This window comes from Gopherus flavomarginatus, chromosome 9, assembly GCF_025201925.1.
Source record: "Gopherus flavomarginatus isolate rGopFla2 chromosome 9, rGopFla2.mat.asm, whole genome shotgun sequence".
In the NCBI taxonomy this organism is placed as follows: Eukaryota; Metazoa; Chordata; order Testudines; family Testudinidae; genus Gopherus; species Gopherus flavomarginatus.
The window spans coordinates 34646726-34672101 of record NC_066625.1 but is presented as its reverse complement, the minus strand read 5'-3'; the positions used below and the strand labels follow the sequence as shown (position 1 = coordinate 34672101).

The 25376-nt window shown below is 47.9% G+C and overlaps 1 protein-coding gene across 2 annotated transcripts in view; it reads left to right on the top strand.

The window, feature by feature from the left end:
• The first annotated feature begins 11196 nt into the window (after positions 1 to 11196).
• Positions 11197 to 25376, top strand: part of CORO7 (coronin 7) — a 182941-nt gene continuing 168761 nt past the window's right edge. For both annotated transcript variants that reach the window (XM_050968142.1, XM_050968143.1), the window contains exon 1: positions 11197 to 11288. In XM_050968142.1, coding sequence (XP_050824099.1) covers positions 11229 to 11288 — 60 coding nt within the window. In that variant the 5' untranslated portion in view covers positions 11197 to 11228. The remainder of the gene's footprint in view (positions 11289 to 25376) is intronic.

The following is a 25376-nucleotide window of genomic DNA, read 5'->3' as shown; positions in this document are numbered from 1 at the left end:
CATCAGTGGAGGTTGGGTTGAGGTCCCTTTAATAGTTTAACCCTAAGTAGTTTATCCAGTCAGAGGCAGAGCTGGGACTAGAATTCAGGTACCCATAGGCCATGTCTATACTATACACACTACAGCGCTGCAGTTACTCTTCCATAGTGCTGCAGTGTAGGTGTTTCCTACAATGACCCAAGGGGTTTTTCCATTAATGTAGTTAATTCACTCTCCGTGCAATAGTAGCTAAGTCAAATGAAAGAATTTTCCAGTTGATCCAGCTGAGTCTATGCTGGGAGTTAGGTTGACAAAGCTACAGCATCAGGGGAGTGGATATTTTCACACCCAGCTATGTTCATTTCAAAGTTAAGTGTGGAGCAGGCCTCAGTCTTCAGCGCTTTAGACACCAGCCCGCACTGCCTCTCTCACAGCATTGTGGGACCTGCCACTGGATGAATGCGTTGTTGGATGCTGCACTAGCATTGTCAAGTGGGAGGCCTGGTCTATGCTTAAAAGTTAGGCCGACATAGCAACGTTAGTTAAAGAGTGAAAAATCTACCCCTCCGAGCGCCATAGCTATGCCGACCTAAGCCTGGGTGTACACACAGCTAGGCCAACTCTTCCATTGAACCAGCTACCATTGTTCAGGTAGGGGGTGTTCCTACACCAGTGAAAGACCCCTTCTGTCACTGTGGGTTGCATCTACGCTACAGGATTATGCTGGAAAAAGTATGGTGCATAGCTGCACTGGTATTGCACCTGTAGTGAGACACATCATTAGACCCAGCAATCAAGGAAAACCAATGTGCTTTTGCTTTCTTATTCCGAGGAAAAATCTGGCTTGCAGGCCTCTTCTTTTCCCCTACCCATCATTTGCGGGTTGTGAGGGCTAAGAGCAGCCTTCATTTCCATCATCCTGACTAGGAAGGGAGTGAGTATGAGGGAGAGGGACTAGGACAAGGAGGCAGTTGAGGGATTTGAGGCAGCAGGAGAGATGACAGAACTGGGGTCCCCAAGAAGACCCCAAGATCCCAAATGTCAGCCTATGAGGGATACATGAACCACACCTCCTTTTCATGCTGTGAAGAGCCAATTGCCCATCAGCGTGGCTGGCTGTTTGTCACAGCCAAAAATTAGAGTTTTTTTAAAAAATGCAAAAAGAGTCAGAACACCTGAGCCCGCTTTGGGGAGGAGCCACTTGGTGTCAAGGCTACAGCATAACTCTGGTCAGGGGAGGATCTCCATTCTTGCTCTCTGATCACCCCTGAGGCTGCCTTCTTTAGCGGAGCTCAGAATCTCTACAGAATGTGCTCTTCTGTGGCATGGCAGAGATATGGATGGCAGGAAGAAAGAGCCAAAGGCCCCATATGGAACAGTTACTCTCACAGAAATGGAGACACCCCAGGAGAGAACAAGATGGGAGGGTATCTGCCCATTCCTCAGTCTCCTTCCACCTCTGCCCATTGCTGCACAGGTGCCCTTTAAAGACCACTCTTCAGTCTCAAATTCGTCTGGACCCAGCTCTGCACACTGCATGTATACGTTTCATACTCAGAACCAGCTGAGCCCTGTGGAGGCACATTAAGCATCTATGGGTATGTCTCACTACAGCAGCTACCACGCTGTAGTGTAGACGCTTCACAGAGTGACAGAAAGGGATATGTCCATTGATGTCATTAATCCATCTCTCCATGAGATGGAGACTAGGTCAAAGGAAGAATTCTTCTGTCAGTGTAGTTGTGTCTTCAGAGGGAGTTAGGTCGATCTAACAGTGGCACACAGGGCACAATACTTTTCATAGGCCTGAGTGATGGAGCTAAGTCGACCTAGGTTTTCGGTGCAGACTAGGCCTGACATTCTGTCATCTCCATTTTTCTTTAATTTGCTTCAGAACTGAGTCTTATTCTTCAATTTAGGAGAACCCAGGGGAACAGACATCCAGCTCGAAGGAGTCTACAATAGACTCAGGGCACTCACAGTCACATGCATCACTTTCACTTCCACACCTCCCATCCGAAAAAGCTGTCAGCTGCCGATGTATGCTTGGTATTGACATGTAGGAGAGATGACAGAGACTGGGTGTATGCTGTTTGGAGCAGGGTACGGAATCCATCTACTTCCAGGTACTTTTTGCAAGAGTAGGGATGTTAGCCCCCATGTCCAGGCCAAATACCAACTCAGGTCATTATATTCTGCCGACTTAAATTCCTCTTGCAAATCTAGCTGAATGCAATATTCTTCTTATCTTCCAACCCCAAATTGTTACTTTCTGTTGTTGCATCTTGTAGACTAACAGACCTTTGGAAGCATGAGCTTTCGTGGGTGAATACTCACTTCGTCGGATGCATGCAGTGGAAATTTCCAGGGGCAGGTATATATATATATATGCAAACAAGAAGCAGGCTAGAGATAACGAGGTTAGTTCAATCAGGGAGGATGAGGCCCTCTTCTAGCAACTGAGGTATGAAAACCAAGGGAGGAGAAACTGGTTTTGTAGTTGGCAAGCCATTCATAGTCTTTGTTTAATCCTGAGCTGATGGTGTCAAATTTGCAGCTGAACTGAAGCTCAGCAGTTTCTCTTTAAATTCTGGTCCTGAAGTTTTTTTACTGCAGGATGGCCACCTTAAGATCTGCTGTTGTGCGGCCAGGGAGACTGAAGTGTTCTCCTATAGGTTTTTGTATATCGCCATTCCTAATATCTGATTTGTGTCCATTTATCCTTTTCCATAGAGACTGTCCAGTTTGGCCGATGTACATAGCAGAGGGGCATTGCTGGCATATGATGGCGTATATTACATTGGTGGATGTGCAGGTGAATGAACCGGTGATGATGTGGGCCTCATTCTCCCTGATTGAACTAACCTCTTTATCTCTAGCCTGCTTCTTGCTTGCACATATATACCTGCCCCTGGAAATTTCCACTACATGCATCCGACGAAGTGGGTATTCACCCACGAAAGCTCATGCTCCCAAACGTCTGTTAGTCTATAAGGTGCCACAGGACTCTTTGCTGCTTTTACAGATCCAGACTAACACGGCTACCCCTCTGACACTTTCTGTTGTTGTGCACTGTTAAGCAGCTGCTGCATTTCACCGCAGAAGCAGCTGCAACTAAATGACAGATAAAATGATCCTTGGTGACTCTGAAAGGCCCTTTGAGGTATTTCAGGGGCAAGACACTGTAGAAATGTAAGCCACTAATACCGAAACAATTAACAACATGTCTGAAAGCCAGGTTCTAGTTACCGCACTGGAAATAGCACTGACAGTGCTTGGAGATGTGAAAATGCACTGTGAGGTGTGATGCCAGCATGCATGCCCTGGGTAGCAATGCTGCCATTTACCATTGCTACCATAACAGTGGCTCTTGAAATAACGTTGCCAGTTGAAAACATGGAAAAGCTGCGTCTGCTGGAAGGTCACCAAAGCACACCCCTTAAGAATATTCAAACTCTGGTCTCCAGAAACAAGACACTACCAGGATCAAGATGGATCTCTCTAGGTTGGGAACTGTGGTCTCCATGGGCAAGACCCCTGCATTAAAGAGCTTCACCGATCATAGTGCAGTATGTTCTGTATGGGCTGCACTGCCGCCCAGATCAAGGTGGAACATTGCAAGCTGAGATCTGTTTGCCCAAGATGCCTCAACCCAGTAGTCAAGAGCCTCTCAGGGCCTGTCTGCATTAGGGATTTTGCACCGGTGTAGCTGTATGGTACAAACCCACCAATGCAAGCCCCATGTTAGACCTATGCAGTGCATCTCCACTGGGGTGGGGCGGGGGTGTTGCATCAGCAGCAAACTACACCACTTCAAAATTCCCCAGTGCAGGGCGGCCCTTTCAGATCAAGGCAGACATTGAAAACTGGGGCCTATAGTGTTGCACTGGCCCAGCTAGCTGAGAACATTCTGTTCCAATCTAGATGGACCAGCCCTCTGGGGGCCACACTTTGTACATAACGATGTAGTGACTGAGGTGGAACACTTCTTGCTGGGACCTATTGCCTCTGACACCACAAATGACTGGTTCCTGGATCAGCTAGTCTGGGAATCCACAAGGGGATAGGCAATTATTTATTTAGTCCTTAGTGGTGCACAGTATCTGGTCCACAAAGTGAATACAGCTGAACCGCTCAGTAATAGTGACCATAATGTAACTAAATTTAACATCCCCATAGGTGGGGGAAATATCAAAGAAGTTCATCAGAGTAGCATTTAACTTCAATAAGGGGAACTACAAAAAAATGAGGAAGCTAAACAGAAATTAAAAGGTGTGAGGTTGCACTCCATATGCTTTATGAAAATATGCTTGGAATGTGACTATAATGTAACTGGAATATGCTTTATGCAAAAGGTCTCTTGTAAGGTATCATTACAAAGCTTATAATCTGCTAAGTGTGTTCATGCTATGTGTATGAATGAATCATTCTTGTATCTGAAGCTAGAAATATGAAGTATTACTCTAAAGTCCTATTGTAATTATGCAAAGTGTGGGCCATTAATAATGGCTTGGAATCTTGATGGCTCCCATTAACCAGGACAATTGGTTGTAAATGGCTCTGTTTACTTGTAAGCCTTTCTGTGTTCATGCTTGGGGTCTCACAAGACATGTGATCATGCCACCTGGTCCAGCATGGAGCACCCTCATACACCCCAAATCCATCATCCACAGCCCGACCCCAGAGCCTGCATCTCCAGCCAGAGCCATCCCACTCCCCCCCAACACCCAACACCCTGCCCCAGCCCTGAGCCCCCTCCTGTACCCTGAACTTCTCATTTCTGGCCCCACCCCAGAGCCCGCACCCCTAGCCAGAGCCCTCACCCCCTGCTGCACCCCAACCCCAATTTTGTGAGCATTCATGGCCTGCCACATAATTTGTATACCCAGTTGCGGCCCTCAGGCCACAAAGTTTGCCCACCCCTGCATTAGAGGCAAAATGACATCTTTTAAAAATTGGAAGTCAAATCCTAATGAGGAAAACAGAAGGACAAACTCTGGCACATAACGTGTACAAGTATAATTAGGCAGGCAAAAAAAGATTTTGAAGAGAAACTGGCAAGAAACACAAAAACTAGCAGCAACACTTATTTTCATTAGAAGCAGGAAGCCTGCCAAATAATCAAAGAGGTTAAGGAAGACAAGGCCATTGCAGAGAAGCTAAAAGAATTCTTTGCATCTGTCTTCACTGCAGAGGATGTGAGGGAGTTTCCTCAGAGTTGTAACCTAACAAGAATGGCTCGGGCCAGGGAACTGCCCCAGACTGAGATGTCAGTAGAGGAGGTTTTTAAACAAATTGATAAATTAAATAGTAATAAATCACCAGGACCAGATGGTATCATCCAAGAGTTCTGGAAGAACTCAAATGTGAAATTGCAGAACTACTAACTGTGGTATGCAACCTATCCCTTAAATCACCCTCTGTACCAGAGGACTGGCAGATAGTTAATGTGACATTGATTTTTTTAAAAGGTTCCAGCAGCCATCCTGGCAATTGCAGGCTGGTAAGCCTAACTTCAATACCTGGAAATTGATTGAAGCCACAGAACAGAGCTCTCAGACACATAAATGAACACGATATGTTGGGAAAGAGCAAATATGGCTTTTGTAAAGGGAAATCATGCCTCCCCAATCTATTAGAATTCTCTGAGGGAGTCAACAACCATGGGGACAAGAATGATCCAGTGGTCATAGTGTACTTGGGCTTTCAGAAAGCCTCTGACAAGGTCCCTCACCAAAGACTCTAACGCAAAGTAAGCAGTCATGGGATAAGAGGGAAGGTCTTCTCATGGATCAGCAACTGGTTAAAACACAGGAAACAAAGCGTAGGAATAAATATTCATTTTTTACAGTGGAGAGAGATAAATAGCAGGGTCTCCCCAGGGGTCTGTACTGGGACCACCGCTGTGCAAAATTTTCATAAATGATCTGGAAAAGGGGTAATCAGTGAGCAGGAATAGTTTGCCAATGATACTAAATTACTGAAGATAGATAAGTCCAAAGCAGACTGTGAAGATTTACAAAAGGATCTCGCAAAACTGGGTGACTGGACAACAAAATGGCAGATGAAATTAATTGCTGATAAATGCAAAGTAATTCACATTGGAAAACATAATCCCAAAGATACATACAAAATGATGGGGTCTAGATTCACTGTTACTGCTCAAGAAAGATTTTGGAGTCATGTGGATAGTTCTCTGAAAACCTCTGCTCAGTGTGCAGCACCAATAATAAAACCTAACAGAATGTTAAGAACCATTAGGAAAGGGATAGATAATAAGACAGTGAATATCATAATGCTACTATATAAATCGATTATACACCCACATCTTGAATACTGCATGCAGTTCTGGTCACCCCATCTCAAAAAAAGACATATTAGAATTGGAAAAAGTACAGAGAAGGGCAACAAAAATTGTTAGAGGGATGGAACAGCTTTCATAAGAGACAACTGAGGAGGGATATGATAGAGGTCTATAAAATCCATGAGTGGCATGGAGAAAGTGAATAGGGAAGTGTTGTTTACCCCTTCACATAACACACAAACCAGGTGTCACTCAATGAAATTAATAGGCAGCAGGTTTAAAACAAAGAAAAGGAAATATTTCTTTACACAAAGCACAGTCAACCTGTGGAACTCATTGCCAGGGCATGTTGTGATGGCCAAAAGTATAATTGGGCTCAAAATAGAATTAAGTAAGTTGCTGGAGGACAGGTCCACCAGTGGCTATTAGCCAAAATGATCACGGATGCAACCCCATGCTCTGGGTGTCCCCACACCTGTGACCACTAGAAGCTGGGACTGGACCACTTGATAAATTGCCCTGTTCCATTCACTCCCTCTGAAGCCTCTTGCATTGTCCAACGCAGAGTGGCCATTCTAATGTTCCTATAGGTTTACACCTGTATATTAATGAGGCACTGATGTCAAGAGGGAGGACTTTGGCCCAGACTGGGAGTTGGACTCCATAAAGTCTAAGACTTTAGGCCAGAAAGGACCAAATTATCTAGTCTGATCTCCTAAATTTCACAAGCCACCACTAGTGCCCAGCCCATGCACATCAAATCTAACATCCTTTGGGGATCCGGGCCTGTGTGTCTCCTGGAATCACAGCTCCCTGCTGAACATCCCCTTAGATTGAAATGGAATGCTACTTGTGGGGGACCCTCACAAGCCTAATTACAGATATTCAGATGGAGTATTGCATGCTGGGACCTGTCATTTCCCCAGCCTGTATCTAAGCATTATTATAATTTATTATGCAGTTATATTTATAGGGCACTCACCTTAAAAGTATCTGTCAATCTTAACCAGGTTAGTTTTAGAATAAACTAGGGCTGTTGATTAATCGCAGTTAACTCATGCGATTAACTCAAGAATATTAACTGTGATTAAAAAATTAATCGCACGGTTAAACAATAGAATACCAGAGGAAACATATTAAATATTTGTGGATGTTTTTCTACATTTTCAAATATATTGATTTCTATTACAACACAGAATACAAAGTGTACAGTGCTCACTTTATATTATTTTCGTTATGAATATTTGCATTGTAAAAAACCAAAAGAAATAGTATATTGCAACCATCTAACCTATTACTTTGTTATCTCGGGATCTTTTCCAGGACTGAAGGAAAGGATACAGTCTCTTACCCAGTAAAGAGAGAGCTAAAGAGTGGGTTTTAATGCCCCCCTTTGCTATCTTATGCTGTATAAAAAGGCCTGAAAGTTTATTTTTCTACTCGCTTTTTTCTCCTCACAAATGTAAGGAATGTTGTGTTTGATCTTCTGAATCTTGTCGGAAGATTTCTTGTATGACTCAATATGTGCATTAGGAGGTCTCCTATCCCTTAGCTGAAGGGGCAGGTGTGCTGAATCTTTAATAACAAATTATCTTTTCTCTCTCCCAAAAACAAATTAAAAATGTAAAGTGCTAAAGTACCCGAATAAAGATGACATTGTCTCTCCTTTAATCAGACTTCACTTCCATGATGACTGTGATGTCACAATCCTACCAGTTCTCCAGTCACCTACCTGACTTTCAAATGTAGAAAAACAAACAAGCAGCATAAATAATTAGATGAAAACCTTTCAGGCCTTTCTTACACATCTTTAACATGCAGAAAAGGGCTCCAGCTCAGCTCAGCTCAGCTCAGCTTTTCCTCCACCCGCACTTGGAAGACACTTTTAAATACAACATTTCCAGCCATTCTTGCTAGCTGGAAATCTAGGGAAAGGGATGAGTGAAATAACATGATGAGACTGCAACCCAATCAGCTAGCAAATGTTCTCAACTGAGGGGGCAGGTACAGACCTCACCACTTCCTCAAAATATTTCCTCCGCCCAGCCAATCAACTTCACCTCCATCTTATCCAGATTGAATGCTAGACAATTAGCTTTTATCCACCTCCATCTCTGCCAGACATTCAAACACGAGAATGTAGTTCCATCCATCAGATACCAGTGTGGATTAATGATAAGTACCTAGACGGATATTGACCCAGTGAAAAGAAGATGGGGAACAGAATAGCATTAATGTACTGAAGACATTGGAGCCTTGAGACCCTCCTAATCTCTCGGTGGCTTTATGGACAAATTGAACAAGAGGGGAGCCGAGACTGGACCCTGTCAAGAGAATGCCACACCTGAGCACTGTTGGGAGGAAGAGCAGGTAGCTACCACTGCCCTTTGGGATGTTTCCATTACGCATTTAATCTGCTTCTGCCCAGCCCTATCATGCCCCAGCACTCTGGAATCAATGGGATCGAAGACCTTGAATAGACAGAAGCATCAGCAAGCATGTCTGGCCTCATCCATTCCCTCATGCAGGGCTGGCGTTAGACACCCTGCCACCTGGGGCTGAGGCCTGAGCCCAAATGACTTAGCTTTGCAGGGCTGCCTGTGTTGTGGGGCCCCGGGCAAGTGCTCTGCTTGCCACCTCCTAACTGCGGCCCTGCCCTCATGAGACAATCAACCACCGGACTAACAGCATTTCCTTGTCATACCGAGGTATGAAGCCTGAATGATTAGCATCCAAAAACTGGAGGATATTAGATGTAGTTCGAGATAGCCCAGCATCACCTTTTCAGTGACCTCCCCTAGAAAGGGAAGATTATAGAGTGGCAAGCAAGAACTAGGATCAAGAAATGGCTGCAGGTTATTGGTACGCCGCCCGTGGTGACCAGTGAGGATGATGCAGAGGGAGGGTGCAGAACATATATGGGTTATGGATAATAGATTGTTATACTGCCTCCCCTTTCCCCCAGGCAGTTCACGTTTGTGTCCCCAAGTAGATCCCATTCAGTCCATCAGTCTCCAGGTGAGATCATCCTTGCAGGTCCTCTGCCCAGTCAGAAGTGTGGGTGGGCCCTGATTTCAGAATGGAGTAGCTTGTGATCAGAACATGATTGAAGCATCTCCCATCGTGCCAAAAATCCAGAATGAGTCCTCTTGCCTGGGTATAGACTGTTGTAAGCCACTGGTCTCCCTCAATGGAACAAAGTTATCATTTATATGCATATGGAGGACATTTCAGAGTGGCAACTCCAGGATCAGTCCCACTATTGGAGGTCTGTGATGTTGTGAGGTGGTCCATATATACCACAAGGATTCCTATACCCTCTCTCTTTATTTGCTGTATATCACACCCTATTCATCATATCTCAAGACTCATATCAAAACCTTGTCCATGAAGGAGTAGATCTCTAGTGCATGCCTTACCTCTGACATGCAGAGAGCTTGGTCATTTCCCTTCCTGCCCATCCCTAGGTTCTCACTTCACCGAGCCACCAAATGGCAAAGGCTGTACTAATTCACAACCAAGGGAACTATCCAGCCATGGGTCAGTAAAAGTACAATAGGAGGCCTGGAGCAGGGTGTCTATTTGCCTGGCACTGCCTCAGGGCCAAAGACATTTCCACGGGGCCCTTGCTCTGTTCCCTCTCTTCAGGAGCAGCATACAGCCTCCCAAGGTTATCACCAGCCCTCACCTGAAATGGGGTTTGTAGCCTAATGTAATTCAAAATAGACCTTAAAGTCACAAACACAATGTCCATCGTACTACCCCCATAGTTCAGACCCACTTCCAATGCAACTGCCATGCACAAAGCCCATATTCCACTCAGCAGACACCTCACCTACCTCCATCTGCACACACAGTCATGGCACTTCCTGCTGCCTTTTACATTGACAACAGCTGAATCCTCTCAGGTGAGTCTCCTCTTGCAATAGCGCTGGCTTAGACCCAGGCTCTCCAGCCCCTGGGCAAGCCCCCTCTCCCCGATACAAGGCCTCATCCACAATCAGAGCATGGCAAGAACTGGTTTTATTCATGAACAGTCTGGTGTTGGTTGGCAGAAGTCTGGACTCTTTGTCTACTGTTGTCTGGTCATGTAGGAAATGGAACTCAGGAGTGACCTGAGGGGCAAACAATGAACCCCTGCTGATGAGGCCATGCCTAGGCTGGTGGCACCTTACCCTATTTCCCCTTACCGGCTGGGACAGGGAAAGGAAACCATGGAACTTCGACAATGCAGTGACCAGCACTTGCAGCCTCCCAGTGCTCAGGCCTTGCTCCTGTGGGGCCGCACTGGGAGCAGCCCCATTGCAGTCATGGGCCCAAGACCCCATGCAGGACACGTCCCCTCCTGCAGCTCAAGTCAGAGCAGAGCTATGCTGGGAGCTGCCCCTGCTCAGGTAAAAGCAGCAAAGAATCCTGTGGCACCTTATAGACTAACAGACGTTTTGGAGCATGAGCTTTCCTGGGTGAAGATTCACCCACGAAAGCTCATGCTCCAAAACGTCTGTTAGTCTATAAGGTGCCACAGGATTCTTTGCTGCTTTTACAGATCCAGACTAACACGGCTACCCCTCTGATACTTGCTCAGGTAAACTCCTGGTTCTGCTAGTAGCATGGCACTGGGCATGGTTAGCAGGCGACACCCTGGGACACACCCAACCAAGGGGCAGGACAGGGGATGTGTCCTGAGCATCACTCAACCACCTGTGCCACAGCCAGGGGCGGGGCCTATGGTAAATAGGGGCGGGGTCAGGACGGGGCGGGGCCCGTGGGCAGAAGGGGTGTGGCCACGTGCAGGGGCGGGGTCTGGTGGAAGAAGGGGCGCGGCCTGGCACAGGGGCGTGGCGTACGCTGAGTAGGGGCGGGGGCGGGGGCGGGATTGGCGGCTGGGGGAGGGCGCGGCGGTGGTAGCGGGAGGAAGAGACGCCGAGAGCCCCGAGCCGGCACCATGAACCGCTTCAAGGCGTCTCGGTTCCGGCACGCGGTGGCCAAGCCGGCCCGCAAGGAGGTGAGTCCGGCCGGGGCAGGGCCGCCCCCGCAGCCGCGCACTGTGCGCTCCGCCTCGCCTCGGGGGCCCCCGAGGACCCGCGCTTTTCCAGCCTCGTCCCTGGGGCCCTCCCCGGGGACCCCGAACCCCCCGTCCCTGCTCTCCCAGCTCCGCCCCTGGGAACCCCGGAACCCCCTGCCTCTGTGGATCCCCGAGCCCCTCTCCACTGCTTACCCCACCCCTGAGGATTACCCCGCCTCCCCTGCCTTGCTCTGGGGGAGCCCTGCCCCGAGGCTGCCTGACCCTCCACTTTCCCCACCCTGCCCTGGCCCCTGGTGGTCAGTTTCCATCCCCGCCCCCACAGGCTGTATGGGGCAGAGGGCACATGGCTCTCCCCTTGGAGCCCCTTTCCTGGTGTTCCCAGGTGCCGGGCAGAGCTGGGTGATGCAGTTTGAGGGGCTCTGACATTCCATGATGCTGGGCAGGGTTGACTGGGTGGCCTTGTTCCCTCCCCTCTAGCTCCCTCCTTGCCCATGCTGCCTGGGTTGACGAGGAAGGGGACAATGCCTCTTCCTGAGGTTCCCCAGTCACTGCTGGTCCTAGGCAGCCTCTGGTTGGGATAGGCTCTGGGGTCTGAGTCTGTCTGCTCCATCACTCCCAGTTACTGCACTGGGGTCCAGTGGAAGTAGAACCCTCTGCCCCCAGCTTGCTCTGGCATGAATGGCCATGTGTGGTGCAGGATGGTGGAGGTCTGGTCCCTAGGTACTGGAGTGGAGGGCTCTTCCCTGATGGACAGTGATCTCCAGGTGCCTGTCCTGGCTGTGAGTAGACATGGGCCCTCCAGTTTTGACTTATAAGCATTTCCGCTGCCCACATCCAGACCTCTGAAAGGCATCATGTTTCCTGGGCTTTATTTGATCTCAGGCCATCTCCAGGCTGCTTTGTTCTGCATTATTTTTTAACTGTCAGAAATCAGAGAACAACTCTCATCCCATCAGCCAGCCCCTGAACACACATGCTGGTTTTAGATTTTTTTCGTACCAACAATAACTGGAAAACAAGATCCAGCTGACTCAAAATGGTTTTTTTAGTGACTTTGTTGCTATCTAGGCTTCCTGGTTGGCACCCTGTCTGTAAAATCACAAATACCGTTGTGTTCCTGTGTTGGATCTTAGCATTTTTCACCTAGGGTTATCTGCCTTATTGTAAGTGTTCTCCGCAGAAACTTTTTTCCTCATGACACTGCTCTACTAGATATTATGGTGCCATGTGTCTTTGAAATGCTAAGTTTACCACAGTGTGCTGTTCCAATGGACTTCTCAAAGTGGTGTTTGCAACTGTTTTCAGTTTAGGTTTTTTGTATCACAAGATGTTCTCAGCATTTCCGCCCTCTCTTCCTCTCAGGGGTTGAGTAACTTCTTCCCTATGCTGTAGAGCTTTTGTCTACAAAGCAAATTGTAGCTTAACTTGCTAGGAAATGAAAATGTTTCAACGTGCCCTTTATGCTAATGTGGCAGAGACTGACTGTGTGCATGTATGCTACTCGTGAATTAGAGCAGGAGATGAGGACACTGCATGACAGCGATCCACAAATGCAACACTATGGGGAACTGCTCTCAGTGCAAACTGGGAATATTGGGTGTCAAACACTGAATGCAATAGGCTGCAAACTTAAGCATTAGGAAGCAGAAGAGTGAAGGTGCTCTAACAAGGGCCTCATCCTGCAGCCTGTTTACATGTGGTGAGTGGCCTCATTGGCTTGTGTTAGCCATCTCATGCAAACTAAGGCTAGAGGATCAGCCCCTTAATTTGGAGGCACACTGCATAAGCCTAACTAGTAATTGCACTATGCAGGAACTCCATTGGGAGTTAAGGATGTTCAGCGTATCTTTCACATTTCCTCACTCTTGAAAGTGTAAATTTGTGGCTGTTAAAGGCAAAAGAAATACCCATCTACTTCCTTTACAGAAAGAGAAGATTGAACCTGCTCCTGTGATACCAGGAGACTGCCCAAGTCAATTCTGTGCCCCTGAGTGGTGCAGAGTGAAACTGTGCAGTCCCGTGATTCTGTAGACAAAGTGAAGGTGCAGACTTGTGGATAGCTCGCTGCAGTGCTGTATAGTGCACAGTGCATGCAAGTGTGAGAAGCTCTGAATTACTATATTCAAAATGATGAAAATGTTTTGTGCCTGTATAGTAACGATCTCCTTAAAGAGTCTAAAGTTCTGTGACTCTCTGCCATGCTGTACACAGCCCTGCACTTCTATAGCAGCTGATTGGTGGGGATCTTGGAGTGCTGCACTGGCCATTTGCCCCAGCTCCCAGGTGAATCCTCTGGCTAAGATTTTCATAATGAGTGCATGCCTAAAGTTAGGTTCTAGTGTCCATATGGAGGCATCTAAATAACCTCTCAATGCTGAGTACAGTGGCTCCCACGGTCTCATCTCCAGTCTGAGTATCTCCCAGATTGGTGTCCAAGATGTGCAGCCCTCCTTGACAGTACATTTTCTGTTTCCTTTGATTTCCTCCCACACACACAGTTTCCCCAACTTTCTGTGAAGACAACAGAATTTTTGTTCTGGTTTCTCCTCAGGGATAACTGAAGGTCTTCAGTTTTGAATTGTTGTATAGAGCCGTTGTGTGCTTCAGGTCAGTTCGCTCCCCTCAGAGGTGGCTGCCTTTTTGTGGGATGGTAAGAGAAGAGAAGTGACGCTTCTGAGTGCTCAGAAATGAGAGGTGCTATATAGCTTGTCAGGGTGGTTGTTATAGAGCAGCATAATTGCACATGGCACTTTACAGTCACATTGGACAACGTGTCTGCTTTCAGGTGCTCACAGTTCAGCAAATCACTGAGCACACTGGCAAACTGTTAGAGTATCTGACTCACTAAACAGAAGCATGGTTGGCTTTTGTTGGGCAGCAAAGTTTAGCTTTAAACATTTAACTATCTGCCTCTCAAACAGTTGATTTAATGTCCATTAGAACTGCTTGAGCCAGTCATCTTGTGAGCAAGTATTGTGCAAACTTCACCCACCTAAAGCTGCTGTTCCGCCCCTGGACGCCACTTGGCCCTGCTGATGCACCTCCGTCCTGGCCTGTAGTCCCTCTGCTATTCCGGTCTAGGCTCAGGACACAGCTCCTTGTCTTGCTGCCTGTCTCCAGCACACAATGCTTCCCAGTGGCAGCGTAAAACTGACCAAGATCACATTTCTTCTGCAAACTCTGTTCAGGAGCACAGGGCTGATCCTGGGGTAAGGGAGGGAACTGGAACAGGAGGGAGCCTGAAAAGAGAAGGAACAGCTAGGGAAGAAACTGGGAAAGGAACAGGAGTAGGAAATGCCTTGGGGTGCCCTCTGTTGGATCATCCACTGGGAGACCAAATCTTGTCTGTCTGTATTCAGACCAGCAGATGGCTAGGACAAGGGGACAGGACCAAGGGAGGAAGTATTGCCTCATGCTACTCTAGTGACCCCATCCTGACCTGCTGTTTCAGGGCTTGGGAGGTTTTTTTACACCCTGTTATGAGAGCCATAAGGACTCTAGATTAACCCTTCTGGGTTTGGTGGCCTTTATGGGTCAGGGATGAATAAATGGAGGGCAGGGGACTAGGGGCTTGTTGCAAAGCCCCCCTTGAGTAAAGGGAAGCTAGCAAAGTGAGGGAGGAGACACTAGGGGTGGTATGGGAGGAGGATGGCAGAACTAACTGGGATTGTGGAGTTTGTCTGAGAAAAGAGGCATGCGCAACATCCAGGCAGGGAAGAGGTGGGTGAATTGGGTAATTGTAGGTGGAGAGGCCAGAGGTGAAAGTAAGCTCGTACAGAGGACCTGTAAGAAAAGGAGACTGACTGAGGGAGGGAGAGAGAAGCCTGCTCCCTGCATAAGAATAGTTTAAACTCAGCTGTTCCCTGATGGTTCAGCCCCCAGGGCTAGATTTCTGGCATCCTTGTTAATTTCACTCACATAGCTGGGGGGAAGGGGATCTAGGGGAGGGTGTGTTTGACCATGGCAGGGGCAGTCCTTTTCTGCACCCAGGATGAGAGAATCTCTCCAAGCATTTGGCTGCACAGCTTAAATCCAGAGCTAATAAAAGCAGGTGGAAGGGGAAAACTCACTGTCACATTGGTTTCTCGTCTCCTCCCTCCCCCTCCTCCAGCCAGGCTGCAGACAAGGCTCTGCATTCCTCCCCCCCCCCACCCCCAGCAGGGGTTCTCCTCTAGGCTCTAGCTTGCAGTAGGGGCACTGGCTGAGATGCCTGCTGCTGCTGCCTCCAAAAGAACAGTTTAAAGTCAGCTGTTCCCTGTGCAGTTCAGTGCCCAGAGTTAGGAGCTGTTTCTGGCATCCTTGTTAATTTCACTCCCAGCTGTTGTTGAGGGTGTGTGACCATGGCAGGGACAGTTCTTTTCTGGCCCTGGGATGAGAGGATCTCCTAAACACAATCAAAATCAGGAACCATTTCCAAGTTCAAATCTATCCCATTCCCTCCCCAGCAGAGGATCGTGGTTGTGATGTCCAAACTGCTTGCAGATCCTCTTTGAAATGTTACTGTTTTAAAAAAAACAACACACAAAACATGGAGAACAGGGTGGAAAGATGTGTCATGATGATTAGGGTTTATTTTGGGCAAAGCAATTTTGCTAAAGCAACTAAAGATTCACAGGGAAAGCAAATAGCCCCCATAGACAAAACCACAAAGGGATTGGAGGGGAAAACTGAATATTCAGGGAAATTATTGCTTCCTTTGAAAGAAATAGTAGTTTTCATTCCAATCCACCCTCTTTATATATTGATTTAAACACCTGAAATGTCCTTAGGAGATTGGGTGCAATTTCAGATCTTTTTGTTTTGTCCTGACTACAGAGTGCAGAGGCTGAAATTGACAAAATTTTCTCGAAGTATCTTGTATATTTCATGAAGGCTGTTCCAGTTGTCCTTCATTCAGCCCTGACTTCTCCTCCCCTCTCCTGCCCCGCCCCGTCCCGCCCCCTCCCTGGCTGCTGGCTGTGGTTTTTGCCTTGGTTACTTACTCCTTGGCAGACCCAGCCCAGTGGCACCTGCTGGCTCTCTGCAGGCAGCAGCCCACAGGGGCTGGGTTGCTGGGGTCGCTACTGGTCGGTGGCGGGCTGCAACTGCATTATTTGTGACACATTCATATTCATACTCATACACATACATACAGTCAGAGGTGAAAGTAAGCCGGTCCGGTACAGCGTGCTGGACCACATCAACTTCCATGGTGGGGATTGAAAGGGCTCTGGGCTGCCCGCAGCTGCGAGGAGTCCAGAGCCCTTTATATCCCAGCAACAGCTCTGGCGGCCGGGCTGGGGCCAGGATTTAAAGGGCTCCGGGCTTCCCTCAGTGGCAGGAGCTCTGGGCCCTTTAAATCCCTGCTCCAGCCCCGCGAAGCTCGGAGTCCCCCCTGGCTGCCGGAGTCCCCCCTGGCTGCCGGAGTCCCCCCTGGCTGCCGGAGTCCCCCCTGGCTGCCGGAGTCCCCCCTGGCTGCCGGAGTCCCCCCTGGCTGCCGGAGTCCCCCCTGGCTGCCGGAGTCCCCCCTGGCTGCCGGAGTCCCGGGCCCTTTAATTTGCCCCTGAGCCCCGAGGGGCTCCCAGCCACCTCTGCAGCTGGGAGCCCCTGGTTGATTTAAAGGCTCTGGTTCCCCAGGGCCTTTAAATCTTGAAAGGGCACGCCTCTTCTGGATGAGGCCACACACCCCTCAGGACTCCAGTACCGGTAAGTCCTGTAAGTTACTTTCACCCCTGGGAGAGGCTATTGAGTGTTTTGGCTACCAGTCTAATTTCAGGGGGTGTAGTTTTGGTTACCCAGCCAGTCAGGGGTACGGTGCATTCTGCCCTTTCCTGTGGTAAATACATTGCCTTGAATTATGGCCCCTCTTCTTCCCTGGGTGCAGGAGCACTGTACATAAGTAGTACTGAAGTGCAGACCTCAAATCTGTTGCCAGTGTGAAACCTGAATCTCTTCCTAGATCAGACAGAGCAGGTCTGAAGGCAAGGCAGCTCAGGCCCTGCTGATAAAAGCCAATGAGGAATTCCACCAATACCGTTCAAGAACACCCAGGAAAGAAAGGAAGGCAGGTGTTAGGGGGTGAGGCTGGTGCCATGGTGGGTGGCCAGGCTGCAGGGTGATGGTGCTCGACTCTCTGAGGGAGGCTACAGGGCTGCCTGGCACTGGAGATTCAAGTCCAAGCAATTCAGGAGGAAGAGTCATTAGGAGGCAGGGGAGGTGAGGCTGCAGCAGTGCAGCAATAATGAGCCTGGAGTATTGTGCCTGCAGCTCTCCTCTTTTAGCAGGCACAGCTGAGTGACCTCTTCCCTGATGCCATGTGGCAAGGTGCGGCCAGACCAAGGTTAGGGTTTGTTACTGGCTTGCAGCTGCAAGTGAGACCTACTTGACTTTGCTGCCCCTTTACAGAGCACTGTCTGGGCAGCGCTTGGTGCTGGCTGCTCTCCATGAGATCTGGTGTGTATGACCCAAATTCTGATCCCTTAACATGGAGACTTTTTTTTTTTCTCCTTCCATATTTTTAACTGCAGACCGTAAGAGTTCTTATAACCCAGGGCCTGTGCAATGAGCGGCTGTCTGCCAGCAGATCTTGTGTGCAGGTTGAATTAATTCTGTAGGTAAAACCGGAAGCAACGGCCTAGTTATAGCAGCTCCCTGTGCCTCCCAGTAGGTTCTTGGCTTTGTGCTTCAGACCCCCAGTCAGGTGTGCAGAGCCAAGAACCCACCTGGTCCATTGATGCTTCCATTGAGTGACTGGAATCTTGACTGGCTGTGGCTTAAGCTTTCTTCAAAGGGTTGATTCTCCATATTCAGATTAACAAACTGCTAAATTTCAGAGGCCTAACAGGAGCTGAGCTGCCTGCTAAACAGCAGTGAGTATAAAAATACACTCCAACTGGCAGGTGTTATGGATGTCACCGCTCACACTGAAGGCTGTGGGAGCTGCACTGACAGCAGGCCCAGGTTTCAGCTGGGCTAGTTACAGATATTGGTAGCCAGCAAGGTCCAGCTTCTCACAGAATGCTCATGACTCGGTTTAGAATAGAATCCCATGCTTTGTGGAAGTGTTGGGCTGACAGCTGTGGAGAACAAACTCCTCTGCCTGCGGAACAGGGCAGCAGCATGGGGAGCAGCAGTGTTTGCTCCCCCTACTCCCACCCAGAGGAGCCAGATCCAGGAGTCCGGGCAGGTGGGGCTCCATATGCCACTTGTCGGCTTCTCCACTGAACCTGCCCATGAAGGAATGAGGCCTGCCAGTCAGTAAGCCTTGCTGGGAACGTTGTCCAAGCCCCAGAGCTCCTGGGCAGCGGCTTGGCAACACCCATGGGGGTGTCAGGGAGACTCAAGCCTGCAGCATCAGTTGTGCTCTCTCTCTCTCGCTCCCAGCATGTCTTGTTGCTTTCCTTGACATCACCCAGAGGGCAGGGGGAGCTGCTGGTTAAACAGCATCCTCCTCCAGCCTGAGAGAGACCCCAGAGCGCAGAGAGGGCAGCTCCTACTCCAGCACTTCCCCTGCCACTCCTGTGAGCTGAGACCGGGTTTGACTGGGGTGCCAAGAGAGATGGGGGCAGAGCCTAACATCTTGTCCTGGGCTCCGTAATGCCTGGCTGTGGTCCTGACTGGGAGGGTCCAGCTTCTGGTGAGTGTTTGAGGCTGCTCATCCCCTGGGACCTGGAGGGAGATCAGCAACATGCATCGCCTCTGCTTTCAGGGAGTAATGGCTGCGTCACCACTGTCCTGGCCTTGGCTTTGAACGGGTGATGGAGAAGCAAAGGCACTGCAGCGATCCCTGGTTTCCAGCCCTGCACCATTCAGCCTCTGCCCTGTCCACATTCTGGGAGACAAAAGTTGCTCCCCATCGGTGTCTGCCTCGCTGTTTGGGAGGCACCTGAGAACAAGGCTTGCATTCTGTCTCATGAATGAGAGCTTGAGGTCTGGGAACCAGGCAGTTACTGTAGCTAACTGGCCTCGGAGAAATGGGCAGAGATGAGTGTCTGTGTCAGCCTGGCCAGGCTGTAGTAGCTCCTTCGAGGTCCCTCAGGTATTGGGGGAATGCATCCATGTTTGGCGGAGCTGTTGTCTGCTGCAAGGAAGCCTTCCCCTTGGCATGAACGAGGTGCAGATGTCTGCCAGCATGCAGAAGTGAGACATTGTCTGGGGAAATGATACATGGGCTGCACAGTAAAATAGGTCCTACTGGAATGCCACCCACTGCTAGTTAAGCCTTGCTTACCAAAGGGCCAGGGCCCTAGGATGGGCAGTAGGGGGACAGATAGACATGTCTAATCTCCTCGACCCATGTGCTGTTTAATAGACCACAATATCTCTCAGAAAACAGTTTCAGATCCTTTAGTTCTGCCATCTGAGCTATTGAGTGCCTTTACCTTTGTATGCCACTCAGGATCTACAGCTGAGCAAGTGCTAGGTATATGCAGAGGACGGGGAATGAGTGGGTAGAGGCGGGGCAAGGGCGGGGCCTCATGGACTAGACGAGCAGTCTGAGGTCTGAAGTTCAGCATGTATGATTCTTTGCTGTGAGTAGTTGGGAAGAATGTTTGTTAAAAGTGGCAACCTATTTTCTATGAATAGTTACTTTAAAAAGTTCCTGCCATTACAGCTATGGAGATAAACTGTTAGCGTAGATCATCCTCAGTGTTACTGACCAAATAAGGAATAGTTACAGGTGTTTATATTTTATTAAAATCCGTCTTCACGTTAGTTTTTAAAAAAAGTTAATACATTGACTTTTAATAGCATACTACAGGGATCTGCAACCTTTCAGAAGTGCTGTGCCGAGTCTTCATTTATTCACTCTAATCTAAGGCTTCGCGTGCCACTAATACATTTTAATGTGTCTAGAAGGTCTCTTTCAAAAAGTCTATAACATATAACTAAACTATTGTATGTAAAGTAAAATAAGGTTTTTAAAATGTTTAAGAAGCTTCATTTAAAATTAAATTAAAATGCAGAGCGCCCAGACTGGTGTCCAGGCCGTGGGCAGTGTGAATGCCACTAAAAATCAGCTCGCGTGTCGCAGGTTGCCTACCTCTGGCATACTGTATTACTCTTCATTGTTTTCTTTTTTGACTATACTTTTTTATCGTTGTATGAAATGGTGTCAGTGATGCGGCTCTCTGGCCAATGTACTAGTCCCCATGTGGCCCTTGTGGTGGTTTGAGTTTGAGATCCCTGCTCTAAGAGAAGGGACATGGACTAGCCTGGCCTTGGATTCCACAACTGCCCCATGAAGGCCTTCTGGGATAGCCTCAGTGACTCCCTGCTATTGAATAGTGGCTGCTTATACCTCCTGTGAGGTGTGTTACACTACACAGGTTTGGGAAGCACCTCGCTGCCATGGGCATGAGGAAGTCTTGTCTATGTCTGCCAGGGTCAGCTTACCAACGCTATCAGCCTCTGGCAACACAAGCACTGCCATCCCCCATGCCCTCCAAACACCTCTCTGGAGTTCTCCCGTCCCCATCCACTGGACACTGAGTTCTCAGGTCCTCTGTTCTTAAAGGAGCGATACACCCCAGCTTTGAGCGATACCATCAAACACCGCTCATCTTACCACACGGCACTTAGGGAGCAGGTATAAGTTTACTTAGCAAAAATAGAGATTCAAGTGACAACAAGCAGAAATATTGGCAACCAAAGGTTACGTATAAAATAAAATCATAACTTGCATACTAGAGCCTAAACTTAACTCCCAAGACGTTCTTGTGTTAGAGTGAGCAAAATCCTTCCAGCATATTACAGCCAGGCTTGGCTGGGATATTCTGTTTGTGGGACAAAATCACAGTGTCTTCTTGCCTCCATAGCGGAAAGATGCAGGATTACTGTACAGTTATAGTCCAAAAATCCATTGGCTTCACTTGCCAATTGGATAGCCGCAGCTGCTTGTGTTTTCCTGTCTAGGATCTCCCCAGGAGACTTTGCGGTCACTTGGTTAGCATTTGGCCCACACTGTGCATATATACTGCACAATGGGCACCTAATATTCAAAGACCTCACGTGACAGCCTTTGGTGAACTATTACAGAGAGACCAGACTCCCTGTGCCCTTGGCCAGTTGGTCCCAAGAGCTCCCTGAGTCACAGTATGATCTGTGCTGATTTAGTTCCCTGTCAGTAGAGTTTGTGCTACCAGAGCTTCCTATCCAAGGTCAGAATGGGAGGCTGCACCTCAGCAAACTGCTCATCAGAGAAAACAATGAACCAGGTTCATTTCTGTCCTAGTGCTGGCTGGGGCAGAGAGGAGGGTGTGTACATCCCCTATCAGGTAGCTGAAGGGATCAGGGCAGCCCTCAGTGCAGGCTGTGTGGATGGGAGGTTATGACGCTGCTATGGTCTGCTTTGTGCCCGGCAAGCTGGAGCTAAGCATGCCAGGGCAACACTGAATAGGACTCACTCGCTTCATCTTCCATCCCCCCAGATTTAGCCAACTCTGTACCACGTAACTGAAATGCAGACACCTCTGGGGTAAAAGTCAGTGGTGAATTTGCAGGCAGCAAGCTGAATACCAGTTAGGAGGCTAGAAAGTTTGGACAAGGTGGCCAGGGTGAACCGCTACTCATAGGAGAAGTGCTGAGAAAGAAATATATTTTTCAAGACACTATCAATGTAATCTGTTGTAGACCTTTTCCAAAATGAGCTAGAAGTCGTTCCAGGGCCTTCACTGGCCTGAATCCTCTTGGCAGTTTTTGTGGCTTTGCAGATGTTTTCCTATTTGTTATGATTTTGCTGTGTGACAGGCCCTCACCTGGTGAAACTGGCTGTAGAGGGGAAATAAGGAAACTGACTAGACACAGGAAAAATAGTGGAGGGGGGGAACCTCTTCTCTAAACTGCTACAGTAATTTCATGTTTCTTTTAACAGTAGCAGGCTAAATACACTGTAGGCCCAAGTGACTTTTTTAAGTGGGGGGGTCCCTTCCATGTAAGGTGAGGCAGTTATTTATGGTCTCATTCACAAGACACAACAGACTGTGGAATCCAGTACAGCCATTTGTGCAGGCCTCTGCAGGATTTGAACATGCTTCTGGGAAATCTAGATCTGATGCTTACTCCACTCAGCTATCTCCTCTGCCTAAACAAACTTCAAAGCCACCTCTTGTTTTCCTGCTGAAAGGTGCCAGCTTAACCCTGGGGGCCAAGGCTTTTTCTCCACCAATTAGGTAGAGCCAGGGCAGCTTCTTGCACTGCCTTTTATAGAGACCATCTGGGCGGGGGGGGGGGTGGGGTCTATTGATCTCTGTGGCCCGTCAAGTCCTTGACATCTCTGCTGAGACTACTGGTAAGGAGGCAACTGGTTCCATCTGGGGAGGTGGCTGTCTATAGGGAACTGGACTCACCACAAACTGTAAGGGCTTCCTTTGATTTCCAACATAAATCCAACTTTTCCCTTGGCATTAAGAGGGATGGGCACTTTTGTCTGTCTATATTGATCTGTGATGTCTCTATCAAACTGTCAGGTACAGACTGTGGGGTAGTTTCAGTTTAGAATGCAGTGAAGCATGTTAAAAATGGGTTTCTTCTGCTATTGTAAAAAGAACAGGAGTACTTGTGGCACCTTAGAGACTTACAAATTGATTTGAGCATAAGCTTTCGTGGGCTAAAACTCACTTCATCAGATGCATGCAGTGGAAAATACAGTAGGAAGACAAATATGCACAGATAACATGAAACAGTGTTACCATACACACTCTAAGGAGAGTGATCAGTTAAGGTGAGCTATTACTAGCAGGGGAGAGAAACTTTTTGTAGTGGTAATCAAAACGGCCCATTTCCAGCAGTTGACAACAAGATGTGAGGAACCGTAGAGGGGGGAAATAAACATGGGGAAATTGTTGTACTTTCTGTAATGTCCCATCCACTCCTAGTCTTTATTCAAGCCTAATTTCATGGTGTCCAATTTGCAAATTAATTCCAGTGCAGCAGTCTCTTGTTGGAGTCTGTTTTTGAAGTTTTTTTTGTTGTAATATTGCGACTTTTAGGTCTGTAATTGAGTGATGAGGGAGAGTGAAGTGTTCTCCAACTGGTTTTTGAATGTTATAACTATTTGTGTAATTTATTCACTTGGGTGTCTCTGAAATTCCTCACAATCTCCTCTAGTCCTGGCTAATCTAAATCTTGGTCATCCTGCAAATGTTGATACCTCACTGTTCACTCCCTTTTCCAGCTCCAACAATATTTTTCATGTTGAGAATGATATTCCCAAGTCATAACCTTTGTCCCTCTTAGCCAAAACAGGATCAGATCCCAGGTAGGAGCATTTTTTCATCTTGTCACTCAAAGGTGAGGATTAGCATTTAAATATAGCTGGCCTTTTAAGTGCAGATGACTAAAATTGCCAGCCTGTCCCTAGGACAGCATGATGCAGAGCTGGAAAGTGCCTTTATGTGTTAAACTCCTTCCTTCTCTCAGTATCTGTTCCCCTTCCCATGCTAGCCAGCAGCCTCCTAATCTAGCACTCTGCTGACAGCGCCAGCTCTAACTGCAGTAATGTAACTAGGGCCTAAATCAAAACCTTTTGGTTTGAATGAAAAGGGATTGACAAAATCTAATATGACTAGAAATATTTTAAGATGACTTTTGACTGTGAACCTTCTCCAGATCCTAGTGTCGCATGAGCACCAGGTCTGTCAGTGGCAGTGACCATCTTTGCCACTCAAGCTTAGGGATTTGCAAAGTAAAAAATTGACATTGATTTCTGTGCATTGTTCTCATGTTTCCCTAGTAGCTCCAGCGACTGTAGTAACAGTCATTAGTGTGGGTGACTGGGAGTCAGAATTCTGGGCTCTGTTCCAAGTTCTACCCCATATATTTGCTGCTTATATTTTGTCGAACTCCTAGATTGCAGGGCTGTGTTAACAAATTGTCTGTAAAATGGGCAGGGGCTACAGTAGTCTAAAATGATGGCAATTGTGGATCAATCAGAAAGAAAAGCAAACCTTGTAGCTCGCCAAGGCTATTGTCTCAGTAACTCTGGGCATGCACAAGCCAAGTTATGAAGCTGCCAATAGCCACTGAGTGGGTAGAAATCCTTTGCATTGGCAGTCATAAACTGTTAGTAACCTCTACTCTAGAGTTGGACTTAGCCCTTAGAATGTTGGTAGTTTTCAGCTTCTCATCCTGATGGCTACCTAAAAGCATGTGTGTTTTGCCTCATCTGGAGCATTAATTTCCAGCTGAAACCGGACATGGAAGTGCCCTACCAAGTTAGTGTCCAGCAACAAAAATAACTGCTAAGTGTTTTAGGATGATCTCAATTAAGTCCCTTTCCTCTAACCTGTCTCAGACAGGAATTGTGCCAAACAGAAGCAATCTACTGACATCAGTTCAAAACCAACACAACATTTTGTTGCTGAGCACCAAACTCCAAAGGGGTTTAAACCAGTACCTTAGAGTCTGAATTGATTGAGCTGCCTCGAACTGTTTAGAGTTTGGGAGTTCAAGGACTAGAAATTACATTGAGCCATAGCTCCAGGCCTGCTATATTAGGCCTTGGACCAGTGCCACAAAAGCACTGCTAGTCCAAGGGTCCAGTGAAAGTTGACCTATCAGGGCTGTGTGACATTAGAGATCACATCTTTTCAGTGGTGTTTGACAGATGATTCGTAGCCCTGGTAGTTCATGAGAACAGACTTACAGCAGGGCTCTCTGGTTCCCATTGTCCTTCTCTGTCCCTGTTTGGTTCTGCCCAGGGTTAGTGGGTGGCAGCTGTCTCCAATAGCTAGTGCTCGAAAACAACATGGTGCTATGCATGGAGCTACTCTAGGCCCCGTTTCTTGCACAGTATTAACTGTTAATCTGCAGCTCTCAGAAAGGGGCTACATCCTGGCGTTGGCCTGGGGATTAAAGAGGAACATGGTCAGAATAGTGCTGCCCATTTCTCACCTGTCGGTGTCCCTGCTAAATGCTCACTGTGTAAATTGCTGGTCGCACTAACCCTCTCCATGCTTGTCTCTGCCAAGGCCTCCTGCCCCAGAGAAAGCTGAGTCTTTCATGGTGCTGTTGTGGATGGTGAAAACACTTCACAATTTCTGCTAAAATTTTCTCGGGCATGTGCTTGAAAATCAGGGCAAGGACCAA